The sequence below is a fragment of the Bubalus bubalis genome, chromosome 4 (assembly GCF_019923935.1).
Source record: "Bubalus bubalis isolate 160015118507 breed Murrah chromosome 4, NDDB_SH_1, whole genome shotgun sequence".
Lineage (NCBI taxonomy): Eukaryota > Metazoa > Chordata > Mammalia > Artiodactyla > Bovidae > Bubalus > Bubalus bubalis.
The window spans coordinates 55,898,901-55,926,792 of record NC_059160.1 but is presented as its reverse complement, the minus strand read 5'-3'; the positions used below and the strand labels follow the sequence as shown (position 1 = coordinate 55,926,792).

At 39.5% G+C, this 27,892-nt stretch overlaps 1 protein-coding gene across 1 annotated transcript; it reads right to left on the bottom strand.

The window, feature by feature from the left end:
• Positions 1-1,654: 1,654 nt before the first annotated feature.
• DEPDC4 (DEP domain containing 4) lies at positions 1,655-27,756 on the bottom strand. Its single transcript, XM_044941456.2, is given in 13 exon segments — positions 1,655-1,980; positions 3,985-4,063; positions 7,855-7,984; positions 8,067-8,207; positions 9,424-9,478; positions 10,864-11,014; positions 11,016-11,034; positions 14,226-14,412; positions 23,928-24,034; positions 24,036-24,069; positions 24,873-25,064; positions 27,624-27,705; positions 27,708-27,756. Coding segments are annotated over 13 exon segments (1,392 nt in total). The 5' UTR covers positions 27,747-27,756; the 3' UTR covers positions 1,655-1,804.
• Positions 27,757-27,892: the final 136 nt, after the last annotated feature.

Here is a 27,892-nt window from a genome sequence, read left to right as displayed (position 1 = left end):
CTTAACGATACACACCTCTTCCCTGTGATCAAGGCATAAATTAAGACCACAGAAGAACGTACTTTTGTGTAAGCTGCAACAGACTGAATCCTCAACCTGTGTCACGTTGAGAGAATGATCCCATAAAGTAAACTAATCAATTTAAAAACAGAGGGAAAAAAGAAGAAAACCATAAATTCCTTGATGGACTAAAAAAGAATCAGAAGGCAAAATCATGGTTTTAGATATTCATGAATTTTAAATTTGTGGCTTTTAGTCTTCTGCTTAATAAGTCTTTTCCTTCTTAGATGATTCACAGCATTTAAGTTACAGTAGCCTAAAGTGGTAATCTGTATGCAGGTGAGGAAGCAACAGTTAGAACTGGACATGGAACAACAGACTGGTTCCAAATAGGAAAAAGAGTATGTCAAGGCTGTATATTATCACCCTGCTTATTTAACTTATATGCAGAGTACATCATGAGAAACGCTGGACTGGAAGAAACACAAGCTGGAATCAAGATTGCTGGGAGAAATATCAGTAACCTCAGATATGCAGATGACACCACCCTTATGGCAGAAAGTGAAGAGGAACTCAAAAGCCTCTTGATGAAAGTGGAGAGTGAAAAAGTTGGCTTAAAGCTCAACATTCAGAAAATGAAGATCATGGCATCTGGTCCCATCACTTCATGGGAAATAGATGGGAAAACAGTGGAAACAGTGTCAGACTTTATTTTTGGGGGCTCCAAAATCACTACAGATGGTGACTGCAGCCATGAAATTAAAAGACACTTACCCCTTGGAAGGAAAGTTATGACCAACCTAGACTGCATATTGAAAAGCAGAGACATTACTTTGCCAACAAAGGTCCATCTAGTCAAGGCTATGATTTTTCCTGTGGTCATGTATGGATGTGAGAGTTGGACTGTGAAGAAGGCTGAGTGGTGAAGAATTGATGCTGTTGAACTGTGGTGTTGGAGAAGACTCTTGAGAGTCCCTTGGACTGCAAGGAGATCCAACCAGTCCATTCTGAAGGAGATCAGCCCTGGGTGTTCTTTGGAGGGAATGATTCTGAAGCTGAAATTCCAGTACTTTGGCCACCTCATGCAAAGAGTTGACTCATTGGAAAAGACTCTGATGCTGGGAGGGATTGGGGGCAGGAAGAGAAGGGGACGACAGAGGATGAGATGGCTGGATGGCATCACTGACTCGATGGACGTGAGTCTGAGTGAACTGCGGGAGTTGGTGATGGACAGGGAGGCCTGGCGTGCTGCGATTCATGGGGTCGCAAAGAGTCGGACACGACTGAGCGACTGAACTGAACTGAACTGAAAGGGGTAGCTTAAAAGTAGTATGTACTAAGGAAAAAACATGCTTTCTTTGGAGAACTCATAGATGAAATGTTCTTTTTCTATGGAAAAAAAATTCTAAGGAAATGAACTGTATCAGATCCCTAATAATAGCACCACATTTAATAAGCAGCATAGTAATTAAATGAATCAGCATACAAGAATTTAACTTACATTCCCTTTTAAAGATAAAAAACATCCTTTACAGTTTTTTAGAGATCTACTCTCTTAGCAACCTCCAAATACTAACTAGAGTATTGTTAACTATAGTTGCTATGCTATACATTACATCCCAGGACTAATGTATTTTATGACTGAACGTGTATACCTTTTGACTCTTCCTTAACAAAGTAAGCATAATTACATTTAAAATGTTTATAGGCTATCCTTTCTCTGTAGTGTGGGTATTGGCAGTTTGAGAAAACTACCAAAGGAGTTCTTTATATTAACAAATTATAGTTTCCTATCCCAGAAACGTTAGTGCAAAACTTCTGGATGGTGTTTTTGGAATTCTTTAATTAATTTATTTTTTCATTTTAAAGAGATACTAGGGTTACTATTAATCTCAAGAGCCAACTGGTGAAGATATTGGCTTGTCCTTTCCTTATGTTTTTCAAACTCCTTGTACGTCAAGCATTGGCAAGATGTGAAACCTGAAAAAAAAAAAGTACAATTGAAAAAGCAAGTTAAAAAAAGAAAATCATGAAAATGTACCTATTCAAACTGGTGTTATGCTGGACCTTTTTCCTCAAATATGGTATATGACATTACTTATATTGTCTTTGCTTCAGAGTAATACTGTTTCTTTACATGTGCTCTATAGCAAAACATACCTTGTCTTATTTTACATACATTGTTTGATTTTATTTCCAAAATAAGTCCATGAAGTAGGAGAACCAATGTACTACTATACTAGTTTCAAGTAGAACACACTGGAATTTAAGTGACATGACTCACAGATAGAAGGTGAAGGGGAGGAAAAAGTTTTCCTTGGCTTTCTTAGGGTCCCTGGCTAGGTCTGAGAAGTAAACTGATAAATACAAAAACTGGAGAAAAAACACACAAATGTATTTAGTAAGTTTTATGTGACATAGGAGCCTTCATAAGGAAATGAAGACTCAAAGAAACAGACCTATATACTTTATGCTAGGTTTGATGAAGAATTGGAGAAGGAAATGGCAACCCACTCCTGTACTCTTGCCCTGGAAAATCCCATGGCTACAGTCCATGGGGTCGCAAAGAGTCAGACATGACTGAGCGACTTCACTTTCTTTTCTTTGATGAAGAATCCACAGTCCCGGAAGAATGTTGCAAGGTAAGGTATGAGGTAATTGTAATAAACTGGGAAAAGTTAGCAAAGCCTGTTTGTTCAGATTCTTCTTGACTTCCCTTTGCATTGGGAGATAAGGATAGTCCTTTGCTCCTGGTGTAGAGAAGGCATCTTTCATATGAAGGTGTTACAGCCTATTTCAGGGAGAAATGGCAAGAGGGGAGTAGGTCAGAGCAACCCTCCTGCTTCTGCCATTTTTTCAAACTCTTTCAGCTTAAAATATTCAATGTAATGTGCCATGTTTTGGGGTAGTGTGTCCTGAACCATCACAAGCATGTACAAAACATGAACAAAGAATTTCATGAATGTGAGCAGTCTTTTTTGCATAGCCCTGTGAGCTGTCTTAGCATGTATAGTCAACTAAGCCTTTCTGTATGCTGATCTACAGATGGGGACACCTTAGTCTCCAGACACAGCAAAGCAATTCTCAATCATGGTAACTTCTGAAATCCTACAGCCCATTAATATTAGGTTTTGTGTTTTGTTTTGTTTTTTTCTATTTTCACTATAATGGCCTTTGCTTAATCACACGTGGTGACACCCTGGAATTACATTGCCTCTGAAAACTTAAAATCCTACACCTAACTCTCTGTTCAGAATCTACTGCCCTTCAAATAATAATATAATAATAGCTTACAATGAATGTTTACATATATCAAACCTTTTGAACTTTTTCTCACTAAATCTTCAATGTTCTAAGGTGTAGAGTTGTTGGCATTATTATTAGCCCTGCCTTATCAATAAAGAAACAGAAGCTTGGACCACATGGCTGAGCTAAGGTCCGAACCTGGGATTGCCCCACTCGCAGGGTTTGAAGTCTCTATACTATACCATACTGCCTTTAGCCCTGTCACAACTCACATCAGTCTCAGAACACAAAAACCTGCCATGCCATTTTTCTTTGTTCATCATCTTTTTTCCATCCTTAGTCAGACACATATCTGATCATCTGAACCACTTTCTCAGTCAGTTGATTTTAAATGTTACTGATATCAAATATTTATCCCTGTCTTTATAATCAAGACAGCACAGGTAAAGCCCTATAATAGGAAAAAGCTTGGCTTGTTTGAGATTCCCTATTATAAATACCCCCATCTGGAAGCAGCAATGAGATACAGAAAGTATTTACGTTTTTAGAAGAAAGGTAATCAAACAGAGAGCTTCCAAAAAGAACTAGAGAAGAACTTACTCTAGAGATATTTAAAAATAACCTTAATGTAACCACCTTTTATAGCATTATACATTTATTACATACTCATCCTTGGTTCCCTTCCAACTTATATAACAGTCACTTAATGATATAGAAAGAATAAGTCTGAGTCAATACCTGATATGGCATCTGGATCTTCTCCATGCAGAAGCTTCTTAAATTTCTTACTAACCAGATCCAATAAAGTAACTGGTGTCTACATGAGTGAGTGAGTGAGTGAGTGAAGTGGCTCAGTCATGTCCAACTCTTTGTGACTCTTTGCGACCCCATGGACTGTAGCCCTGCAGTCCATGGGATTCCATGGGAATCCATGGGATTCTCCAGGCAAGAATACTGGAGTGGGTTGCCATTTCCTTCTCCAGGGGATCTTCCCAACCCAGGGATCAAACCAGGGTCTCCCACATTGGAGGCAGACACTTTAACCTATGAGCCACCAGGGAAGTCCTACAGTAACTTCTGATTTTATATCTACATAAAAACAGATATTTTCAAGTTTCTAATATGAATTTTTCTAGCCAGTAATCTACTATAGGGGGCTTAATCTAATATAGGGGGCTTTCCTGGTGGCTCAGACGGTAAAGAATCAGCCTGCAATGCAAAAGACCCAGGTTTGATCCTTAGGTCAGGAAGATACCCTGGAGAAGGGAATGGCAAAAAAAATCTCAGTTTTTTTGACCAATGCATAGGGGAAGAGGATTACAGATGGGGAAAGGGGGCGGGCAGCAGAAAGCCTCTGAATTATAAAGGGTATATAAATACTTGAAACTTTTTTAGAATTCTTAAAATTCTATTTTCTACTTCCACATATGTGATATATCTGAAACTAGGTTAACCAATCATTAGTACAGTGTTCTACTATAATAAAAACTATTTGTACTTCCATTAAAGCGTCTGTCTGCAATGCAGGAGACCTGGGTTCCATCCCTGGGTCAGGAAGATCCCCTGGAGAAGGAAATGACAACCCACTCCAGTATTCTTGCCTGGAGAATCCCATGGACTGAAGAGCCTGGTGGGCTACAGTCCACAGGGTTGCAGAGTCGGACACAACTGAGCGACTCCACTTTCACTTTAACAGCACTGGACTAGATAATCTTGCACTGCAATCACATGATCTGTATGTAAATAGTAGCTCTAAAATACATAATAATATCATTCTCTTAAAATAGATATATACTCTTTTTCCAGTCTTAGTTATTACACAAAGGAAATCCCAGATTACAACATGTATCTGACGAAAAAATTCCTCAGCTAACATTGTTATAGAGGGTAGACCTACCAACGTTGAACCTCATATCCACATAGCTCCTTCATCTTGAGCCCCAAGGTAGGTACCTTTCCATTAGCTTCTATTGTCCTGAAAATTTACAAACATGAAGCCATCCCCATCAATTCATTCTGCCATGCAACAAAAATTTAGTGAGTGATTTCTAGGACAGTTCTAGGTGATAAATAAGCACATCAAGTCTGAACTCATGGAATTTGCATTCTCAGACATGACAGCACATGAGATAAAGACAATTTCAAAAATCAGCAAATATATAACTTCAGGTAGTGATAAGTGCCATTAAGAAAGCATAAAGCAGGATACAAAGCTAGAGTGAAGAAGATGGGTAGCTATCTTAGTTAGAGAAGATAGAAAGATACCCCTCTTACTTACTGAGAGACTATCATTTTGAGCAGAGGCCTGAAGTGATGTGAAGAGTGAGGCCATAAAAAGACTAAATAGAAAATGTCCCAGACATAACCAAGACAGCACAAGTAAAGCCCTGTAACAGGGAAAAGCTTGGTTTGCTTGAGATCCCATATTATAAATACCCCCATCTCAATTTCCCTGAAATACTTCATCCCCTAATCTCCAGAAACCAGTCACTGGAGTCACTTCTCCCAGCTTCCTGAATTCCATACCAGCACATCCTCCAGCCCATGTCAAGTTCCTTCTCCCTTTCAGTCCTGCTACAAAATTTGAACCAGTAACTTTCTTTATGACATTGCTAGTTCTAACACGAGGGGGAGGTAAAAAATCCTTTCTAACTTCTCAACCATATGTAGCAAAGAGGAGAATTCATTTACCCAGAGGAGGCGGCAGAGTGAGAACAAAGTGGAGATGCTAAGTGGTAAGGAAGAGGAGGAGAGAAAACATTCTAAATTCCTGGTTGGATCTTTTTATAAGTAAGGAATAAACATGAATTATGGTTTAGTGACTATAGAATTAAACATTTATGTAACCACTGCCCTAATCTCTATTTATTATATTTTATGATGAAAAATGAGGTGCAGAGTAACAACTGATTTTTAAATGAGCTTTAGAATATATTTCATTCAAAAGTCATAAAAGAGGGACTGCTTCTATTGTATATACTTAGTACCACCTTTTTCTCTGAAATAATGGAAAAGAAACTTCAGTTAAGGGTGAGAGAACTGCTACAAAATTCAAACCAATGTGTTTCTAATGACACGAGATAACATTTTTTTACACACAAAAAAATTGAGAAGGGAACAATTTGTTTTAAATATATCTACACTCCCCCAAACTCCCCTCCCATCCAGTTAAGAAGGGAATATTTCTTTATAGAGGCTTTGGAGAAATAATGCCACTAAAAGTGCCAGTGTCTGGTACTAAAATATAGTAGTGAGGCTAAAAGGTAATCTTTTTTCTTATGTTAGGAAAAAAAAATCTTTTTCTAAGATCTTTTTCAAAATATATCAAGAATTTGACAATGACTCTCTAACTCCATTGCTACTCCTTTGTTTCAAGTCGCCACATTTCTTGCCAGGTTATTACAATAGCCTCCTAAAAGATTTTTCTGCTTCCTTCCTTCCCCCTTTATAATCTGTCCACAACACAAAGGCCAGTTATCTTCATAAATATCAGTCAGATGAGCCCACTGTTGTGCTCAAAACTTCTCACGATTCCCCACTTTATTCCAAGGACAGGCAAGGTCTCTCCAATGGTCTACAAGGGCCACCTCCTCTCCAACCTCATCTCACACTACTCTCCCCTCTGCTCACCGCTTTCTTGCTCTTGTTCCTCAGCACCCAGCAAGCATCACCTCCAAGGCCTCTGCTCTAGGAACCATTTTTTCTGCCCCAAACAAACCCTCCCACACTCATGGCAATTTAGTTGACTGTCCTCGTTCCACTATCTGTTCAAATCTCACTTTCTCAGTGAGCCCAACCTTGGCCACAGCATTTAATACCATAAGCTCCTACTAACCCCCACCCTGTCACATCAAAATTCCCTTAAACTGCTCCTTTTTTTTCCTATTGCATTTGTTGCTTTCCATCAAACTATATGATGATAACTTATTGGGTATGTTTTTATTTTTGTCTGCACCATGCAGCCTGTGGAATCCTGGTTTCCTGACCAGGGGTCGAACCTGGGTCCCTGAAGCAAAAGTGAAAAAGGGCCTGCATCTTTGTGTTTTGTTTGCTAATGTGTTCCAAGTACCTAAGACAGTGTCTGGCACATAGTAATGCACCAGAAATGGCAATGGCATCCCACTCCAGTACTCTTGCCTGAAAAATCCCATGGACGGAGGAGCCTGGTGGGCTGCAGTCCATGGGGTCGCTAAGAATCAGACACGACTGAGCGACTTCACTTTCACTTTTCACTTTCATGCATTGGAGAAGGAAATGGCAACCCACTCCAGTGTTCTTGCCTGGAGAATCCCAGGGACAGGGGAGCCTGGCGAGCTGCCGTCTATGGGTTTCACAGAGTCAGACACGACTGAAGCGACTTAGCAGCAACAACAGCAGCAGAAATAGGTTGAAGAAATTAATCAGTATACTTGTAAATATCAACTAAATACCAATGTTGTTTTGAATTTGGTTTCTTCTCTTTAGTGGGTGTGGGGAGAGAGCATTCCTTCAATCTTTGCCCATTATAGGTACTCAGTAAATCATTTATTAAGTGAATGCTTTGCTTTTTCATCTGACACAAATAGCTTAGTAATAAGTAATAAGTGTCTGGCAAAATGCCAGACATACCTTGAAGAGCTCATAGTGGAGCTCCAACAGGAACAAGACTAGTTGTCCTGCATGTACTTTTAATAATAATTTGGATTGCAAAACTGCTTTCGCAAGAGTTTTCAGGACCACCATTTTGTTATCAAACTGTAAACAAAAAGATTCATTAGCTTGAGTTGGTTTTAAACGAAATAAATAGAAGGTTTTAAAACTGTTGCAATTTTTTTCACCTTTTTTGCAACTTGTTGGCATTAGCTTCTGATGCAATTGCCATGAAAGTAAGTAGCCATCGTAATTCTTCTCTAACGTTGGACAACAACAATCTTAGATATAGTTGTGTTGCTTCAAGTGCTTCTGTTCTTTTTTCATTTTCTGTTACATAGGTTTACAAAGACGACAAAGCAAGGGGAAAAAATAAATGCAGATTATACTACTTAGCAGTCAATTAAAATGCTGTGATGCTGTATTTGATTTGCAGATTCATTTTTACATTCAAAAAGTTTTTATTATAAAATATCTCAAACATATAGGAAATTATCTATATAATATGCCAAACACATGCATAATTATATCCGGCACTGTCAAACATTAATTAATTTCTTTTTTCTGGCTGCATGCCACAGCCTGTGGGATCTTAGTTCCCCGACCAGGAATCAAACCGGCAACCTCTGCACTGGAAGCCCAGAGTCTTAATCACTGGACCACCAGAGAAGTCCCCTTAATTTGTTTTTAATGTGAAATTATATGGCCACCTACATAGCTAAAAAAAGACATGATATGTCACTCAACTTTTATTTTACTAAAAGATCACCAAATTAGTACATCAGAAATTAATATTTACAGATACCTCAATTCTCTAGTCCTGTGAAAGTGAAAAGTGAAAGTGAAAGTCGTTCAGTCGTGTCCAACTCTTTGTGACTGTATAGTCCATGGAAGTCTCCAGCCCAGAATATTAGAGTGGGTAGCCTTTCCCTTCTCCAGGGGATCTTCGCAACCCAGGGATCGAACCCAGGTCTCCAGCATTGAAAGTAGATTCCTTACCAGCTGAGCCACAAGGGAAGCCCCTCTCTAGTCCTGTAGTGTATCATAATATTTCTTAGAATGTCCCTATGAGAGAATTACCTTAGATCTAATTCCTATACTACATTATTACATTTGGCATTACAATTTACGTGACAGGCAAAAAGTAGTGAAAAAAGAACTCTATGAGGGAATTTGCTGGTGATCTAGTTGTTAGGACTTGGTTCTTTCACTGACAGGTCCCTTGGTTTCGTCTGCGGTGGGGGAACTAAGATTCCATAAGCCGTGGTCTTTGGCAAAAAAAAAAAATAAGACTCCATGAAGTAATTTGACACCATAGAAAAAAATATTAAAATGCAACATTCAGGGAATTCCATGGAGGTCCAGTGGTTAGGAATCCATGCTTCCACTATAGGGGGCATGGGTTCAATCCCTTCTTGGGGAACTAAGATCCTACCTGCTGCAGAGCACAGCCAAAAAAAGCAATACCCATATAATACATTTCCATCAACTTGTATCTTCAGGTTTTATTATTATGCAAGAAAACTGAAGTTTAAACATCACTTAACTAAAAGTTCAATAATTCCTGAATAAATACCAATATACTCATCAGTTAATAAGCAGCCTCTCTCCTGATTTGGAAAACTCAGCAGTGGCCACAGGACTGGAAAAGGTCAGTGTTCATTCCAGTCCCAAAGAAAGGCAATGCCAAAGAATGCTCAAACTACTGCACAATTGCACTCCTCTCACACGCTAGTAAAGTAATGCTCAAAATTCTCCAAGCCAGGCTTCAACAATACGTGAACTGTGAACTTCCAGATGTTCAAGCTGGTTTTAGAAAAGGCAGAGGAACCACAGATCAAATTGCCAACATCTGCTGGATCATTGAAAAAGCAAGAGAGTTCCAGAAAAACATCTATTTCTGCTTTATTGACTATACCAAAGCCTTTGACTGTGTGGATCACAATAAACTGTGGAAAATTCTGAAACAAATGGGAATACCAGACCACCTGACCGGCCTCTTGAGAAAACTGTATGCAGGTCAGGAAGCAACAGTTAGAACTGGACATAGAACAACAGACTGGTTCCAAATAGGAAAAGGAGTACATCAAGGCTGTATATTGTTGCCCTTCTTATTTAACTTCTATGCAGAGTACATCATGAGAAACGCTGGGCTGGAAGAAGTAAAAGCTGGAATCAAGATTGCTGGGAGAAATATCAATAACCTCAGATATGCAGATGACACCACCCTTATGGTAGAAAGTAAAGAACTAAAGAGCCTCTTGATGAAAGTAAAAGAGGAGAGGGAAGAAGTTGGCTTAAAGCTAAACATTCAGAAAACTAAGATCATGGCATCCAGTCCCATCACTTCATGGCAGAGAGATGGGGAAACAGTGGAAACAGTAGCTGACTATTTTGGGGGGCTCCAAAATCACTGCAGATGGTGCTTGCAGCCATGAAATTAAAAGACACTTACTCCTTGGAAGGAAAGTTATGACCAACCTAGACAACATATTAAAAAGCAGAGACATTACTTTGTCAACAAAGGTCTGCCTAGTCAAGGCTATGGTTTTTCCAGTGGTCATGTATGGATGTGAGAGTTGGACTATAAAGAAAGTTGAGTGCCGAAGAATTGATGCTTTTGAACTGTGGTGTTGGAGAAGATTCTTGAGAGTCCCTTGGACTGCAAGGAGATCCAACCAGTCTATTCTAAAGGAGATCAGTCCTGGGTGTTCATTGGAAGGACTGATATTGAAGCTGAAACTCCAATACTTTGGCCACCTGATGGGAAGAGCTGACTCATTTGAAAAGACCCTGATGCTGGGAAAGATTGAGGGCAGGAGGAGAAGGGGATGTTAGAGGATGAGATGGTTGGATGGTATCACCGACTCAAGGGACATGAGTTTGGGTAGACACTGGGAGTTGGTGATGGAGAGGGAGGCCTGGTGTGCTGTGGTTCATAGGGTCGCAAAGAGTTGGTCATGACTGAGCGGCTGAACTGAACTGAACTGAACTCCTGATTATAATATTTTACTATGACATCAAAGAGTAACTTCTCTGTATTCAGTCTTGTCTCTTCGTTTCTGTGTTGTACTAACTGCTGGCCAACAGTAACTATTAACTGACCAGGGAAATATTCCAAGCATTCAATTGCTGCACTAATTAAGCCAATTATCAATCCTGGAGGCAAAAACAAAATAAATCAATGGTTGATGTTTACATTTATCTACCTAAAACATTCTTTGATAAAGCATAATGAAATCTAGCTTATAATTAACAATCTAAGAAGAAACAACTAGAAAATCTTTTCAGTAATTATTTTTGGATGATAAGGGAGTAAAATAGATTTTTCCTTACTAGATACCACCATACTTTTCTCTACCTTGACTTTCAGGGAATTATAATATCTGGGAGCCACCATTTCATTATTTGTTTCTACCTTTGTTAGATTTTGTGGCGAAGAGTTCATCTGTATTGCTCTATTCCATTGGCGGTTCCTCTCTCATTTCCCACTCTGATCATTAGGTGCATATGGTTGTATTTTATTTGAAAATAAGATACTAAATGCTTTCCCATCAAGATGCACTGTTTAAATCCCACTGCACACTCTTTTCCCCTTTTAATCTCCCAACCCCAATAGATAAGAAATTTAGGGGACTTCAGTGATGGTCCAGTGGCTAAGATTCTTCACTTCCAATGCAGGGGGACTGCTTTTGATCCCTGGTCAGGGAACTAGATCCCACATGCTGCAACTAAAGATCATGCATGCTGCAAGAAATATCAAACATCCTTTGTGCTGCAGCTAAGATCCTGCACAGCCATGAATATGTATTTAAAAGTCTCTGAATTCAGTATTTCTTTATAAAATAAAATAAATTTAAGATTCTTTCACTCTTCCCTCCCTTCAGTGACAACTTTGGAAGGCCTATAATTCCCCCTTCTCCGCATCTGCCACCTTCCCAACCCCAGATTTTGCTGAGATAGGTTAGTATTTATTATAATTTCCCTTAATACTATGTACCTTCTTTGTTGACATCATATTTAGCACTTACACTTTGTACATTCTCACACAGTTTTACCTTATCAACTTGGAATTTATGTGTGTATGTGTGTCTGTATGCAGGCATATATGTTTGAACCCATGCATGTATGTTTCTATGCATGCACATATGTGGGTTCAAAATTAAGGAGAAGAGAAAATAGAGCACCCAGACCAAAGTTCATTGCTTACCAATATTTCCTTCTTCTTCACCTGTCTTCATCTTGGGGTTCTGGCTATTCCTTTGTAAACAGATTAAAATGTATCTTCGAATATTTTCTTAGGATGGGGTTCCTAAGTGATACACACTATGAATTCTTGATGATCCTGAAATATCTTTCCTTCTTCTCTTCACTTCCTTCTCCTTCCTTCCTTCACTTCCCTCCCCTCTACCCCCAAGGTAAATGGAACATATTGCTTAAAGGTGTAACTCATTATTTTTCAGCTCCTAGTGTTGCAGGTGAAAAGATTAAGGGTAGTTGGATTGCATTTTTCTTGCAGGTAGCCTACCCTTTCTGCCTAGAAGCTCATAAAGGCTGACCGGCTGCTGTCTGATTCCTGCAAAGGCTTCTAAAGAAATCGTGTTTCTTTGTTGGTGTCCCTGTATTCTCTCTGACTCAGGGACTGGGGAAGTCTCAGCCACTTGTTGGGTCATTCTTGGCCTATTGTAAATTAGGAGCAAGCGTGTCATGTGCAAGGGGCTTCCCAGGTAGCACTAGTGGTAAAGAGCCTGCCTGCCAATGGAGGAGACATAAGAGACACAAGTTTGATCCCTGGGTCAGGAAAACCCCCTGGAGGAGGGCACAGCAACCCACTTCAATATTCTTGTCCGGAGAATCCCTTGGACAGAGAAGACTGGTGGCCTATGATCCATAGGGTCACAAAGAGCCGGACACAACTGAAGTGACTTAGCATACACATACACGCATGCATGTCATGTGCAAACAGGACCATGGCTGATTAAGATGGTTCACAGGTCTGATCACTAGCTCTTCCCAGGATCTGAAGCTTTCTGGTTCCCAGGCCTGGAGTCTGATGTTCTTTTCTTGTTTGACCCACATGGGAGAAAAAATCATATCAGTTCTCTCTGCCTGAATCCCAGAAGTACCCAAGGTCATATACCCATGGTTCCTAGCAACTGGTTTACCAGGAGTGACAAATACCTTGGAGTTGGGAGTGTAAGAGAAGGGACCTCATTCAGGTTACAGGGGTCCTGGAACATCTCCACAAATGAGACTGCTTTTATGATAGGCCTTATTTCATTGTACTGTAATGTTTTGTTTCATGAACATCTCCCCTACTAGACTGTGGCGTCTTTTACAGCAGGGATGAATAAATCAGTAAAAACCGTCATGGTTGTTATTTATGGTTATAAAATGGAAATAATAGAACTGTGGCAAAACACTCAGGGCTGGTGCAGGGAAAGAAGATTGACAAATCATGACTGAGCTCAAATGAATTAAACCACTAAGATATCTGGTCATCTTCTCACAGGTCAGAACCAGGGACTTTCTATTTTAGATCAAAGGAGAATTCAGTGATTAATTTCTAAATCAAAGCTGGTGTTTGCTCATATATACGATTACGTTCTCATACATTTAAAAAAACAAGGATAAAAGATGTGAAAGAACATTTTAGTTATAAATTGACAATAAAAATGGTCCCCTAAAGCTAAGATCATGGCATCTGGTCCCATCACTTCATGGCAAATAGACGGGGAAACAGTGGCTGACTTTATTTTTCTGGGCTCCAAAATCACTGCAGATGATGATTGCAGTCATGAGATTAAAAGACGCTTACTCCTTGGAAGGAAAGTTATGACCAACCTAGACAGCATATTAAAAAGCAGAGACATTACTTTGCCAACAAAGGTCCATCTAGTCAAGGCTATGGTTTTTCCAGTAGTCATGTATGGATGTGAAAGTTGGACTGTGAAGAAAGCTGAGCACTGAAGAATTGGTGCTTTTGAACTGCAGTTTTGGAGAAGACTCTTGAGAGTCCCTTGGACTGTAAGGAGATCCAACCAGTCCATCCTAAAGGAGATCAGCCCTGGGTGTTCATTGGAAGGACTGATGTTGAAGCTGAAACTCCAGTACTTTGGCCACCTGATGAGAAGAGCTGACTCATTTGAAAAGACCCTGATTCTGGGAAAGATTGAAGGCAGGAGGAGAAGGGGACGACAGAGGATGAGATGGCTGGATGGCATCACCAACTCGATGGACATGGGTTTGGGTGGGCTCCAGGAGTTGGTGATGGACAGGGAGGCCTGGTGTGCTGTGGTTCATGGGGTCACCAAGAGTTGGACACGACTGAGCGACTGAACTGAACTGACTCAGGTAGACGTAAGTTTGGAATCACCTCTCTGTCTAGTTTAGAGTTTGCAATAACAAGATCTTCCTCTCTATTTAATTGAAGAATTTGTGTTTTAACTAGAGTTTCCAAAATACTTTCCAAGAATGGAAGGTGAATAAATTGAAGAATACATAACAATGTTTGTTGTTTTCAAACATCTTCCACAGCTTAGAAAGAAAAATAATACAACTATCAGACTAATAAATAACACTTCAGTCAGTGTTATAAAATTCTATTTCCAGCAATACAAAAGCATTAACATAATGGATGAATTTAGTGCTGGGATAATTAAATTGGCTAAATTACAGTTTTTCTTTTCAAGATTGACCTTTAAATAGACACCAGGGTTATGAGTCATATTACTTTTATTTTCTGGTTATGTTAATTATAAAGTGATATTATCTAGCTTTTAAGGGGTATTATCAATAGGTTAATTCCAGATATAAAAAGCTATTGGTCCTGCTTATAAATTATTTTGTGCATCTGAGAGAATGAGATTACTAATTATTTACAATTTTATTAAAAGCAGGGATAGTTGTAGTTAAATTGTTTTTAAATTCAAATATAGTATTAGGTTAATTTTAACTTGGGTTTCTGGTCATTTATGTTAAGAGTTCATAAAGTTTTTTTTATTATTCTAAGCATTGCTGCTACTGCTAAGTCGCTTTAGTCGTGTCCGACTCTGTGCAACCCCATAGACGGCAGCCCACCATCTATGGAATCCCAGGCTTCCCCGTCCCTGGGATTCTCCAGGCAAGAACACTGGAGTGGGTTGCCATTTCCTCCTCCAATGCATGAAAGTGAAAAGTGAAAGTGAAGTTGCTCAGTCGCGTCCAACTCTAGCGACCCCATGGACTGCAGCCTACCAGGCTCCTCCACCCATGGGATTTTCCAGGCAAAAGTACTGGAGTAGTACAATTCTAAGCATTGGATCATCATTAATATTGTGTTTTTCTTTAAATGAAAGAAAATTGCAGAAGCTAAAGCTACAGTAAATCTCTTGCAGAGCTTTACTGCCAATCATTGTTGTTCAGTCAGTAAGTCGTGTCTGACTCTTTGCAACCCCATGGTTGCCCTCTGTTCTTCCCAGTAGCATACTGGACATCTCCCAACCTGGGGGGTTCATCTTCCAGTGCCATATCTTTTTGCTTTTTCATACTGTTCATGGGGTTCTTGTGGCAAGAATACTGGAGTGGTTTGCCATTTCCTCTTCCACTGGATCATGTTTTGTCAGAACTCTTCACTATAACCTGTCCATCCTGAGTGGCCCTGCATGGCATGGCTCATAGCTTCATTGAGTTATGTAACCCCTTTCGCCATGACAAGGCTGTTATCTATAAAGGGGTACTGCTAATAGCCTATGCATTAAATTTGGATCATAGCCATGACTTATCTGGTTATTTTAAATAGAATTTTGAATATAGTATTTTGAATAAAATTAATTTGTTTAAAAATGGGAGATTTCATATAAAATTCTCGGTTTCTAGCTTCTTTTTCAAAGTATCATAAGATGGAAGAAGCACAAGCTGGAATCAAGATTGCTGGGAGAAATATCAATAACCTCAGATATGCAGATGACACCACCCTTATGGCAGAAAGTGAAGAGGAACTAAAAAGCCTCTTGATGAAAGTGAAAGAGGAGAGTGAAAAAGTTGGCTTAAAGCTCAACATTCAGAAAACGAAGATCATGGCATCTGGTCCCATCACTTCATGGGAAATAGATGGGGAAACAGTGGAAACAGTGTCAGACTTTATTTTGGGGGGCTCCAAAATCAGTGCAGATGGTGATTTTAACCATGAAATTAAAAGATGCTTACTCCTTAGAAGAAAAGTTATGACCAACCTAGATAGCATATTGAAAAGCAGAGACATTACTTTGCCAACAAAGGTTCGTCTAGTCAAGGCTATGGTTTTTCCAGTAGTCATGTATGGATGTGAGAGTTGGACTGTGAAGAACGCTGAGTGCCGAAGAATTGATGCTTTTGAACTGTTGTGTTGGAGAAGACTCTTGAGAGTCCTTTGGACTGCAAGGAAATCCAACCAGTCCATTCTAAAGGAGATCAGTCCTGGGTGTTCTTTGGAAGGAATGATGCTAAAGTTGAAACTCCAGTACTTTGGCCACCTGATGACTCATTGGAAAAGACTCTGATGCTGGGAGGGATTGGAGGCAGGAGGAGAAGGGGATGACAGAGGATGAGATGGCTGGATGGTATCACCGACTCGATGGACATGAGTTTGAGTGAACTGCGGGAGTTGGTGATGGACAGGGAGGCCTGGCATGCTGCAATTCATGGGGTTGCAAAGAGTCGGACACGACTGAGCGACTGAACTGAACTGAACTGAAGATCTCATAACACTGGGCTTGAATTCATGTCTGACCAGAGTTAGCTGATATAAGTTAGTGGCTACCATATTTACACTGACATGTCATTTCCAGCTCACCACAAACCCCAGCACTTCCTGCTGTTGCCCAACAGTGAAGTTGACTGTCAGCTCCATTTTCATGGTATCATGCTACTGGTTTTGCTACAGTAGAAATTAATTTCCCTAGAGTTATATCTCTGTCTTAAGCAGGAAAAGGAAAAACAGCCAATGGGGCCATTGCTTGGCAAATCCCATGGACAGAGGAGCCTGGTGGGGTCGCAAAGGAGTCAGACACAACTTAGAGACTAAACAACAAGGGTCATGCATTTCAAGCAAAACGACAGCGTATATTTTCCCTACATGTTTGAAAATGAAATCCTCACACGCTGTCCGATCTGCCTGGCTCCTAAAGGCATCTGAGTTTGCTACTGCTGAGTTACTGACAAAAAATATATCAACAATCTTTTAGTAAAGACCTGAGATCATTTGTTACTGTTCAGTCTGTAAGTCGTGTCTGATTCTTTGCATGAACTGCAGCGCTCCAGGCTTCCCTGTCCTTCACTATTCTCCCAGAGTTTGCTCAAACTCATGTCCACTGAATCAGTGATGCCATCCAACCATCTCATCTTCTGTTGCCACCTTCTCCTCTTGCCCTCAATCTTTCCCAGCATCAAGGTCTTTTCCAGTGAGTCAGCTTTTTGCATCAGGTGGCCAAAGTATTGGCACTTCAACTTCAGCAACTGTCCTTCCAATGAATATTCAAGGTTTTATTTCTTTTAGAATGGACTGGTTTGATCTCCTTGCTGTCCAAAGGACTCTCAAGAGTCTTCTCCAGCAACACAGTTGGAAAGTATCAATTTGTCAGTGCTCAGCCTTCTTTATGGTACAACTCTCACATCCATACATGACTACTGGAAAAACCATAGTTTTGACCAGACGGACCTTTGTCAGCAAAATGATGTCTCTGCTTTTTAATACACTGTCTAGGTTTGTCATAGCTATTCTTCCCAGAAGCAAGCATTTTTTAATTTCGTGGCTATAGTCACTGTCTGCATTGATTTTGGAGCCCAAGAGAATGAAAACTGACACCGTTTCCACAATTTCCCCATCTACTTGCCATGAAGTGATAGGACCAGAGGCCAAATCTTAGTTTTTTGAATGTTGAGTTTCAAGCCAGCTTTCTCACTCTCCTCTTTCACCTTCATTAAGAGGCTCTTTACTTCCTCTTCACTTTCTGCCATTAAAGTGGTATCATCTGCATATCTCAGGTTGTTGATATTTCTCCTGGCAATCTTGAGTCCAGCTTATGATTCATTCAGCCCAGCATTTCGCATGATGTACTCTGCATATAAATTAAGTAAGCAGGGTGACAATATACAGCCCTGATGTACTCCTTTCCCAATTTTGAACCAGTCTGTTGTTCCATATCTAGTTCTAACTGCTGCTTCTTGTCCTGCATACAGGTTTCTCAGGAGAAAAATAGCCTCTAATCAATCAGTCCATATTTGTTAATACCAACCTTTGGGCATAGCACTGAATCAAGTGCTAGAAAAAGATATATATAACAATAATGACCCTTCAGCAGCCATCCATAGGTGAGGAGGAAAGGATAGCCACACATGAAATGGATGAAGGCAAATTTTATCAAGTCGCCAAGAAGCATGAATAGATTCTTATGAACAAATCCAAAAGTAGAAAAAAGACTATTCAGCAATAGCATCAAGACAGAATATTCATTTACTCAACAAATATTTTGAGACCTATTTTGTATTAGACAATGTTCTAGGTTCCAGGGGCATAGTGGTAACCAAAACAGGCAAAATTCTTGCCTTAATGGAGCTTATAGTCTACGGAGAAGAGGGAGGCAGACAATAAATAACAAAAAGTGAAATATGTCTGTGTCAGTTTGTTTTCTCTGGATAGAAATGAAGGGAAAAAATGGAGATCAGACTACACTATGGGATTAGTGTTGTGATTTTAAATAAGATGTGTGGGAATTATCATCAGGAAGATGATATTTGAGCGAAGACCTGAAGGAGAGGGAGCAGAGAAATGTGCATGTCTGGACATACTAGCCAAGTGCAGAGCTGATTAACAGAATAGCTAGCTCCATGTGAGGAAATTAAGACTCAAGAAGGATGTTGTGACAATGCATACAGTCACCACCGTATTCTTAATGGAGCATTTCTTATCCAATCATCTCTGTGCTGGGTGAAGGGGATACAAGGGGATACACTTTGCATTTGAAGAGCATACAGTCCATCCAGCGTTTAGGATAGCCTAAACACAAATATATGTACAGATGAGTATATGTGTATATGCTGCTGCTGCTGCTAAGTCACGTCAATAGTGTCCGACTCTGTGCGACCCCATACACGGCAGCCCACCAGGCTCCCCCGTCCCTGGGATTCTCCAGGCAAGAACACTGAAGTGGGTTGCCATTTCCTTCTCCAATGTATGAAAGTGAAAAGTAAAAGTGAAGTCGCTCAGTCGTGTCCGACTCTTAGTGACCCCATGGACTGCAGCCTACCAGACTTCTCTGTCCATAAAAAGAAAATTTTTATAAAATGAGGAGGCAGTATATGAGCCATTCATTCACTAAATGTTACATACCAACAGCTAAGCACTGGGTCATTCAATGGGAAATACAATGGTGAAAAAAGATGAGGACTGTCCCTAAGTACCTCACACTCCAGTAGGAAATAAAGACAAGTCAACAGGCAATTTCATTCAGTGTGTAAATGTTTTGGTGGGAGAAGTACAGTGTGTTCAGTAGGAATCACACTTCGCTTTGGCTGAGGAAACCTTTGTACAATGTATTCTTCCGGAAGTCAAGTAAAACTGATGAATAGTATGGAATTGCTCTAGCCGATCTGGACATTCCCCTCAGGAGAGAGGGAGAGTACCTGCATCTTTAGAATCCCTAACATTTCTAAAATATATTTCAAAAATATTAGTATATTAGCTTCAAAATATTAGTCATTATACTTTTTTATATTTCTAATACATTTTATAGGTGTTATCAGAAAGAAACACCTGTAAAAAATAAACAAATCTCAGCAAAGAACACATCTCACTTGTAAAAAATAAACAAATCTCAGCAAAGGTTCACCTTGACTCTACTAGTCACACAAATGCAAATTTACAAGAAGCCTGCAGTCCTGGCTTTATCACTGCTGGCAGAATTTTCGACTCAATTCAAGTGAAGTAGGTTTCTCAGTTTTGGGGGAACTAAGGAATGACCTTTTTTAAAAACAAAGAAAAGAAGGACTTGATACTTTTATTTCTTGGCTGACATTTATACAGGTGTATTGCCAACTGCATACCTTTAGCCAGCCATATTTTTCCAAATAGAAAGTAGCCTAGATTTTCTTGTGGGCCAGCTAATTATTTAATTTTATAAAACCAGACAGTTTTATATGTGTTAATACATCTGAGGGGGTGTTTTTGTGCTTGAGGATCACAGAATAGTCAGATTTCAGTGGATAATAATAACAACAAAACCTACAACCATGCCTGATTTGTTAGAATTTAGAGAAACTTCCAAATGCATTTTTCCAAAAATTTTGGTATGAAAATTTTTTTAGAGTGAATTTTTTTTTACTCATTAGATATAAGAACAATCCATTTGAAAGTTAGTTCTCTTTTGCAAGCCCTTTTACAAAACAAAAAACAATAAAAAACTTACTTAAGTGGATTTAAGACTTTCAAAAATAAAGAGACTTGTTATTAGTAACTTATGAAAGAGTACCTCTCTCAAAACCATGTTTTATTAGAAAGAACAACTAAAATAGGTTCTCTGTTTCTGTATTCTGAAGGCTGACACGTTCAGTTGAGACAAAGAGCAAATATATCAACTACATATATTTCAACTGTACCCATTTAATAGTTTACAATACTTTGTTGCAACAATAATGATAAGACACTGGGTAAAAGTATGGAAATCTAGGTGTGAGTCCTTTTTAAAAATTTATTTTACTGTGTTGAGTCTTAGTTGCAGCACATCAGATCTTCTGGCACACGATGCAGCCCACAGGCTTAGTTCCTCCAAGGCATTGTGGGATCCTAGTTCCCCGACAAGGGATTGAACCCCCATCCCCTAAAGTGCAAGGTGGATTCTCAACCACTGACCCACCAGGGAAGTTCCCAGGTCTGAGTCTTGATGCCATTAGTTAACTGTGGAAACTTTGCAAGTTATCTAACTTTTCTGAGTCTCAGTTTCCTTGTCTATAAAATAAATAGTCTAAACTAAAGTAAAGTAGATGTTCCCGGACTTGGCTGATTTTTGTTTTAACATAAAGTCTCCTTTTTTAGGGGATTCCCTGGCAGTTCAGTGGTCAGAACTCAGAACTTTTACTGCTGTGAAAGTGAAAGTCACTCAGTTGTGTCCGACTTTTTGCATGGATAGTCCATGGAATTCTCCAGGCCAAAATACTGGAGTAGGTAGACGTTCCCTTCTCCAGGGAATCTTCCCAACTCAGGGATCGAACCCAGGTCTCCTGCACTGCAGGTGGATTCTTTATCAGCTGAGTCACCAGGTAAGCCATGACCCAGGTTCAATCCCTGGTAGGGGAACTAAGATCCCACAAGATACACAGTACAGCCAAAAAAATTTCCTTTTTTAAAATGCAAAACTTAGTAATTATTGTTTTGTAACAATGTTTAAAATATCTGGCTAAACACAAAAGATATTTCTAACTAAAGATATTTCAAACTAAAAGATATTTCAAACTAAAGATATTTCTATTTTCACCTAACATTTTTTGTTAAATATGTTATTCATAGAAGAGTATATAAATGCATGTGAACCATTTAAAGTATTTGGGAGACAAATGCAAGAAAAAGAAGAGACATAAACCCTATTTTCCTTTTTAGAAAATTAATAGATGTCTGTAAAACTGAAAAAGCATGAAGCAGCAGTATAAGCATGACATTTAGAGACATGAGATACATTTATAACATACATGAGTTACAATATACAGAATTGTAAATGGTTGTCTTTGGAGAGGGGCAAATGCATGAGACGGAGAAGGCAATGGCACCCCACTCCAGTACTCTTGCCTAGAAAGTCCCATGGACCGAGGAGCCTGGTGGGCTGCAGTCCATGGGGTCGCGAAGAGTCGGACACGACTGAAGCGACTTAGCAGCAGCAAATGCATGAGAGGAGAAGGGTAGGAAACTAATTTTTTGGTGAGAAAATCTGTAGAACTACTTTAATATTTTATATTATGTATATGTATAACAAAGATAAAAATAAAAATGTTTTTAAAAGTACATAAGAGTGCCATCTTTCTTTCCCTTACCATGTCTTATTTATTTATCCTTTTGAGTCTGTTTCTCCAACTATAAAATGAAAGTTCTACCCTCACTTTACAGGTCTATTTTTAAATTATAGATAACAAATATAAAATGCATTAACAAGTTACTTGGCCCAGAGAAAGGCCCAACAAATGAAAATTACTTTTATAAGCATCTTCACTGATAAATTATATCCATCTTTAGTTAGGAATTTCTTTTTGTTTTTGTTTAGTCACTAAACTGTGTCTGATTCTTTGTAATCCCATGGATTGCAGCTCGTCAGGCTTCCCTGTTCTTCACTATCTCCCAGAGTTTGCTCAAACTCATGTCCACTGAATTGGTGATGCTATCTAACCATCACATCCTCTGTTATCCCCTTCTCCTGCTGCCTTCAATCTTTCCCAGCATCAGGGTCTTTCAAATGTGTCAACTCTTTGTATCAGTTGGCCAAAGGATTGAAGCTTCAGCTTCAGCATCAGTCCTTCCAATGAATATTCAAGGTTGACGTACTTTAGGATTGACTGGTTTGATCTCCTTGCTGTCCAACGGACTCTTGAGAGTTCTCCAGCACCACAATTTGAAAGCATCAAGGCTTCAGCACTCAGCCTTCCTTATGGTCCGACTCTTACATCCATACATGACTACTGGAAAAACCATAGCTTTGACTGTACAGACCTTTGTCAGCCAGGTGATGTCTCTGCTTTTCAATACATTATTTAGGTTTGTCATGGATTTCCTTGAAGCAAGTGTCCTTTAATTTCATGGCTTGAGTCACCATCCACAGTGATTTTGGAGCCTAAGAAAATGAAATCTATCAGTTTCCACTTTCCCCCCATCTATTTGCCATGAAGTGATGGGACCTGATGCCATGATCTTTGGTTTTTGAATGTCGAGTTTTAAGCCAGTGTTTTCACTCCTCTTTCACCTTCATCAAGAGGCTCTTTAGTTCCTCTTCACTTTCTGCCATTAGGGTGGTGTCATGTGCATATCTGAGGTTACTGATATTAATGCTTCTTGACCTGCATACAGGTTTCTCCAGAGACAAGTAAGGTATCCTATATCCTCATGGGAAAATGGTGAGACAAGTTTTTCTTTTTCACTCATAACAGGTAAAAATCAAATTTCTGTTGGCTCCTCTTTTTCAGCCTGTCCTCTAAATATTCATCTTTCTCAGAGTTTTCTTCTAGTTCCTCTTCTCTTCTCATTTGCACCCTTTCTTTGGGCACCATGCATTTCTCTTCTCACACTCATCCTAGTTATCATTGATAACTTTTGCTCCTCCAGTGTGCAAATCATGCTTGTTTTGCTTCTGTCATGGTTTGACCACACACATTATAGTATGTAACCATTATGAATTGTGATTGCATCCCTCCTAACTGCCCTGGGCATGGGGCTGTTTTTTCCACTGTTAAGTGGCATTATAAGCACAAAACCACAAGTAGATGAAGTATTGGGGAAGGAAGGACAATGCCTCGATGGCTAATTTAAAAAACCCACCTGCAGTGCAGAAAATTTGGGTTTGATCACTGGGTTGGGAAGATTCCCTAAATGAGACAATGGCAACCTACTCCAGTATTCTTGCCTGGAGAATCCCATGGACAGAGGAGCTTGGTGGGGCTACAGTCTATAGTGTTGCAAAGAGTTGGACACGACTGAGCAATTGAACATACAGAGCATTTACAGAGCCATGAAACTATTCTGTATAATACTATAATGGTGGAACAGTCATCAGACATTTGTCAAAACCCACATCATAATATACACCACCAAGAGTGACCACTAATGTAAATCATGGGCTTTGAGTGATAATGATATGTCAGTGTAAGTGCATGGATTATAGCAAACAACCACTCTGGTGTAGGGTGTTGATAGTGGGGGAGGCTGTGTATATATGGGAATTCCCTGTACTTTCTGTTCAATTTTTCTGTGAACCTAACAATGTTGTAAAAAAGTAAAGTCAATTTTAAAAGTCAGTTCTTCCTTAAAAGTTCTGAAAAGAACTAGCGGAAACTGAAATTACCTTTTGAAAGTGGGAGAACAGGTTTGTCAACTGTGATGCTTACAGGTAAAGCCAGAGTCCCTCTCATTGTGTCAATAAGTTCCTCAATTCTTTCCTCACCAATCTCGTGCTAGAGGATTTGAAATCATTTCCTCTTCTGGTCAGTTGAAAGAAACAATATGTGAATTTCTCTATTATATATAGGACCAATATTTCAAATATGCACTTAAATTTACTTATTAAAACTTACTTACACATTTCCTATTTTCAAAAAGATGTCAGGCAGCTTACAGTAAAAGATACAAGTGAAGAAGTGAAGTCGCTCAGTCGTGTCCAACTCTTTGCGACCCCATGGACTGTAGCCTATCAGGCTCCTCTGTCTATGGGGTTTTCTAGGCAAGAGTGCTGGAGTGGATTGCCATTTCCTTCTCCAGGGGATCTTCCCAACCCAGGAATCGAACCGGGGTCTCCCGCATTGCGGGCAGACACTTTACCATCTGAGCCACCAGGGAAGCCCAAAAGATACAAGTAATAAATTTATTAGATAACAGAATATCACCAAAAGAGGATGTTAGGATTGTAAATAAACAGAAAAATATATATGTTAATTCTAAGGTTATCATGGTTTCTATAACAAAGAAGACTTTTGCTCTAGTTTCCATAACTTTGACTTTATCTACTTTGGTTAAGTCACTTTTCAAAAACTAGGAAGCACACAATTCATCAGAGGAGATAAAGTTTTTCCTGGTATAAATTCTAAGTATTTATGTGATCATTTCCTCATAACTGTTTTAGAGCAAATACAGAAATAGATTAATTTATATATGGCTATTTCTTTTATTAATTTCTGAAAAAACTTGAAAGTAGAATATTTAAGGTTCGCTCAATGAAGACTGTTCTGCCAGCATCTAAACACAAAATACTACAATATCTTGGTTAACACTAACCTTATATGCTTCTTTGCTTTTATTTCATCAGTTAACCCAGTCTCAGAATTCTTTTTTCTTTTGCAAAAAACATAAGATGATTTATTGCCTAGAAATCTGTAGAGACTATTGTTTGAATCTTCAAATTCCAATTCCTTTTCATTTTTGAATAGCTTTGTTCCTACTGGTTCAAATACTTTATGATTCATTAGAACTTGGCAAAGACAAACTCCTTTAAGACGAAAGATGTCATTACTACTTAGGCACATATTTTGCATAAGATGACCTAATACTGCATTGACAGCATAGGAACTGGTAAAAGTCTTCTATGTTTGTAAATGCTGCTTCCTTCTTTTTATTTCCACTTGAGTCTGAAGGGAGTGAAAAATACCATCCCATAGCTGAGTAGCTTGAAAGGGACCAGAGCATCATGAAAAAAATTTAAACATATGTTTCTAGCAAGTTTAGATTACACAAAAATATATACTTTTTTTGCAACCTTATGTTTTTTTATGTCATATCTGCTGCCAATGCCTTTCTTAAGTTTCTTCTCCTAGCATCTTATGGAAACTATAATAGGTTTACTAAGATTGCACAGGTTCACCTCCCAATAAAATCAGAGTAAACCTAGGAATTTGATCTACTGATAAAACATATACTATTATGTGAATGTATAGTCTTGAAGAATATTAATTTAGGATACATTCAAAAGGAATGCACACACTTACTGAAATTTTGCTTATTACAGAGCTGTGGCTTCATCAGACTCTGTTTTTATTTCTTCTTTTTGACTTTTGAACAATGACAACCTTTGCATGAAAGAAATCTAGGGCAAGGAGCTGAAAAAACTGATTTATCTGTCAGTTGTTCTTGTTGAAAAAAAAAACTTAGAAATAATGAAAACCTGAAGACAGTAAAATGTCCAGCACATGGGGAATAGTTAAATAGATTATAGTATAGCTTTGTTACAGAATATTAAACACCCATTAGGAAGAATGACATTTATAGCATGAAGGATTTCATTAAGTAGTAAAAACAGAGTTGGGCGGAACAATTTGTATACTATTAATATCATCCTAGTTATGCAAAAATAAATTCCCAACCTATACACAAATATACGAAAACAGAAAGAAAGGTCTGGAAGGATAAAATTCAAACTAACCTTTGGGAAATAGACATAATGAAAGCATGTTCACTTTTCAGCATACATATTTCTGATTTTTATAATGTACATATATAAAGTTTTTCAATTAATTGGAGACAATAAAATTTAAAAATTTAGATATAATTTACATTTCACAAAATTCACTCTTTTAAAGTGTACAATTCAATGACTTTTCATTCACAACTCTGTGCAGCCATCTTTCATCTAACTCCAGACCATTTCATCACTTCAAAAAGAAGACTTCATACAGTTAGCAGTCACTCTTCATTCCCTCCTACCCCAGTGAATTTTTAATAAAAATTTTTTTAGTAAGATAAGGGAATAAATTGAAACATCTAGAATGTTGTTTCTAGATTTTTGTTGTTATAATCCAAGAATTTAAGGTCTTTCTTCCTTTGCCTATGAATAACTGAAAGTTCAATTCAGTTCAGTCGCTCAGTCCTGTCCGACTCTGCAACCCCATGGACCGCAGAACGCCAGGCCTCCCTGTCCATCACCAACTCCCGGAGTTTACCCAAACTCATGTCCATTGAATCGGTGATGCCATCCAACCATCTTAGCCTCTGTCGTCCCCTGCTCCTCTTGCATTCAATCTTTCCCAGCATCAGGGTCTTTTCAAATGAGTCAGCTCTTCGCATCAGGTGGCCAAAGTATTGGAGTTTCAGCTTCAATATCAGTCCTTCCAATGAACATTCAGGACCGATTTCCTTTAGGATGGACTGGTTGGATCTCCTTGCAGTCCAAGGGACTCTCAAGAGTCTTCTCCAACACCACAGTTCAAAAGCATGAATTCTTCGGCGCTCAGCTTTCTTTATAGTCTAACTCTCACATCCATACATGACTACTGGAAAAACCATAGCTTTGACTAGACAGACCTTTGTTGGCAAAGTAATGTCTCTGCTTTTTAATATGCTGTCTAGGTTGGTCATAACTTTCTTCCAAGGAGTAAGTAACAGGAAACTGGGTGCCAATTTTACATAATGGTGTGATGTTTAGAGCAAAGAAACAGTCACCTTCAAACGCCTTCTGTAGCAGAAGCTGTCTATCCTTGAACTATTACAGCGCGAGACCTTGTGGACAGTGCGTAGACAGGAGCAGGGGGTGGAGAGCAGAGTGGAAAAGGGGAAGGTTTGAGGAGTAGAAGCAAGTAGGGTCGAAGTTAGGGTAGGGTGGGGTAGATAAGCCTAGGAGTCTATGAGCGCTGGAGACAAGAGTTATTTTCCACGGACCATCTGCCTCGCTAAGCGTCATTAAACAAGTAGGCCAGGTTAAAGAAATAGTCCTCGAGCTCAAGGACTTGCAGCATTGGCATCATCTTATGAACGTCTTAGAAACATAGACCATCAGACCGTACTCTTGAATCCACGCTGTATTTTAATAACACCCCCAAATCATGTGTTCGTGTTAAAGTCTGAGAAGCACTGCTTTCCAGGACTCCCCAAGAAGCGTAGCTTCTGAAAAGACCCAGAGGCGGTCCTCAGTCAGACTGAGAGGACAGGTGGGCGGGGAAAGGGGCGGATCCAGGAAAGGGGCGAGCCCCAGAGGCCTGAGCTCAAAGTCCAAACCTTCGCTCTCCTCAGCTGTCCCCCTCTTTAGGGCACATTTGGCTAGGCTCTAAAGGGCTACCTGCCCTTCTTTTCCTGGAGCCTCTAGGGCTCACGAAGCTCGATCCGTTCCGCCCAGGGCCGGGAAGCTGGATCTGGCAGTCAAGGCAAGATTACGGAACCGCGGAGTCAAACGAACTGCCATAAACTCGTCCACCGGGCTCCGCCTCCGGCCCGTGGCCCCGCCCCCACTTGGCTGTCTTGGGGGGGGTCAAAGACGTCCCGGTCCCGCCCCTTCCGAACAAGCCGGAAGTGACGTCATGCCAGGACCGTCCGATCTTTCGGTCTTCT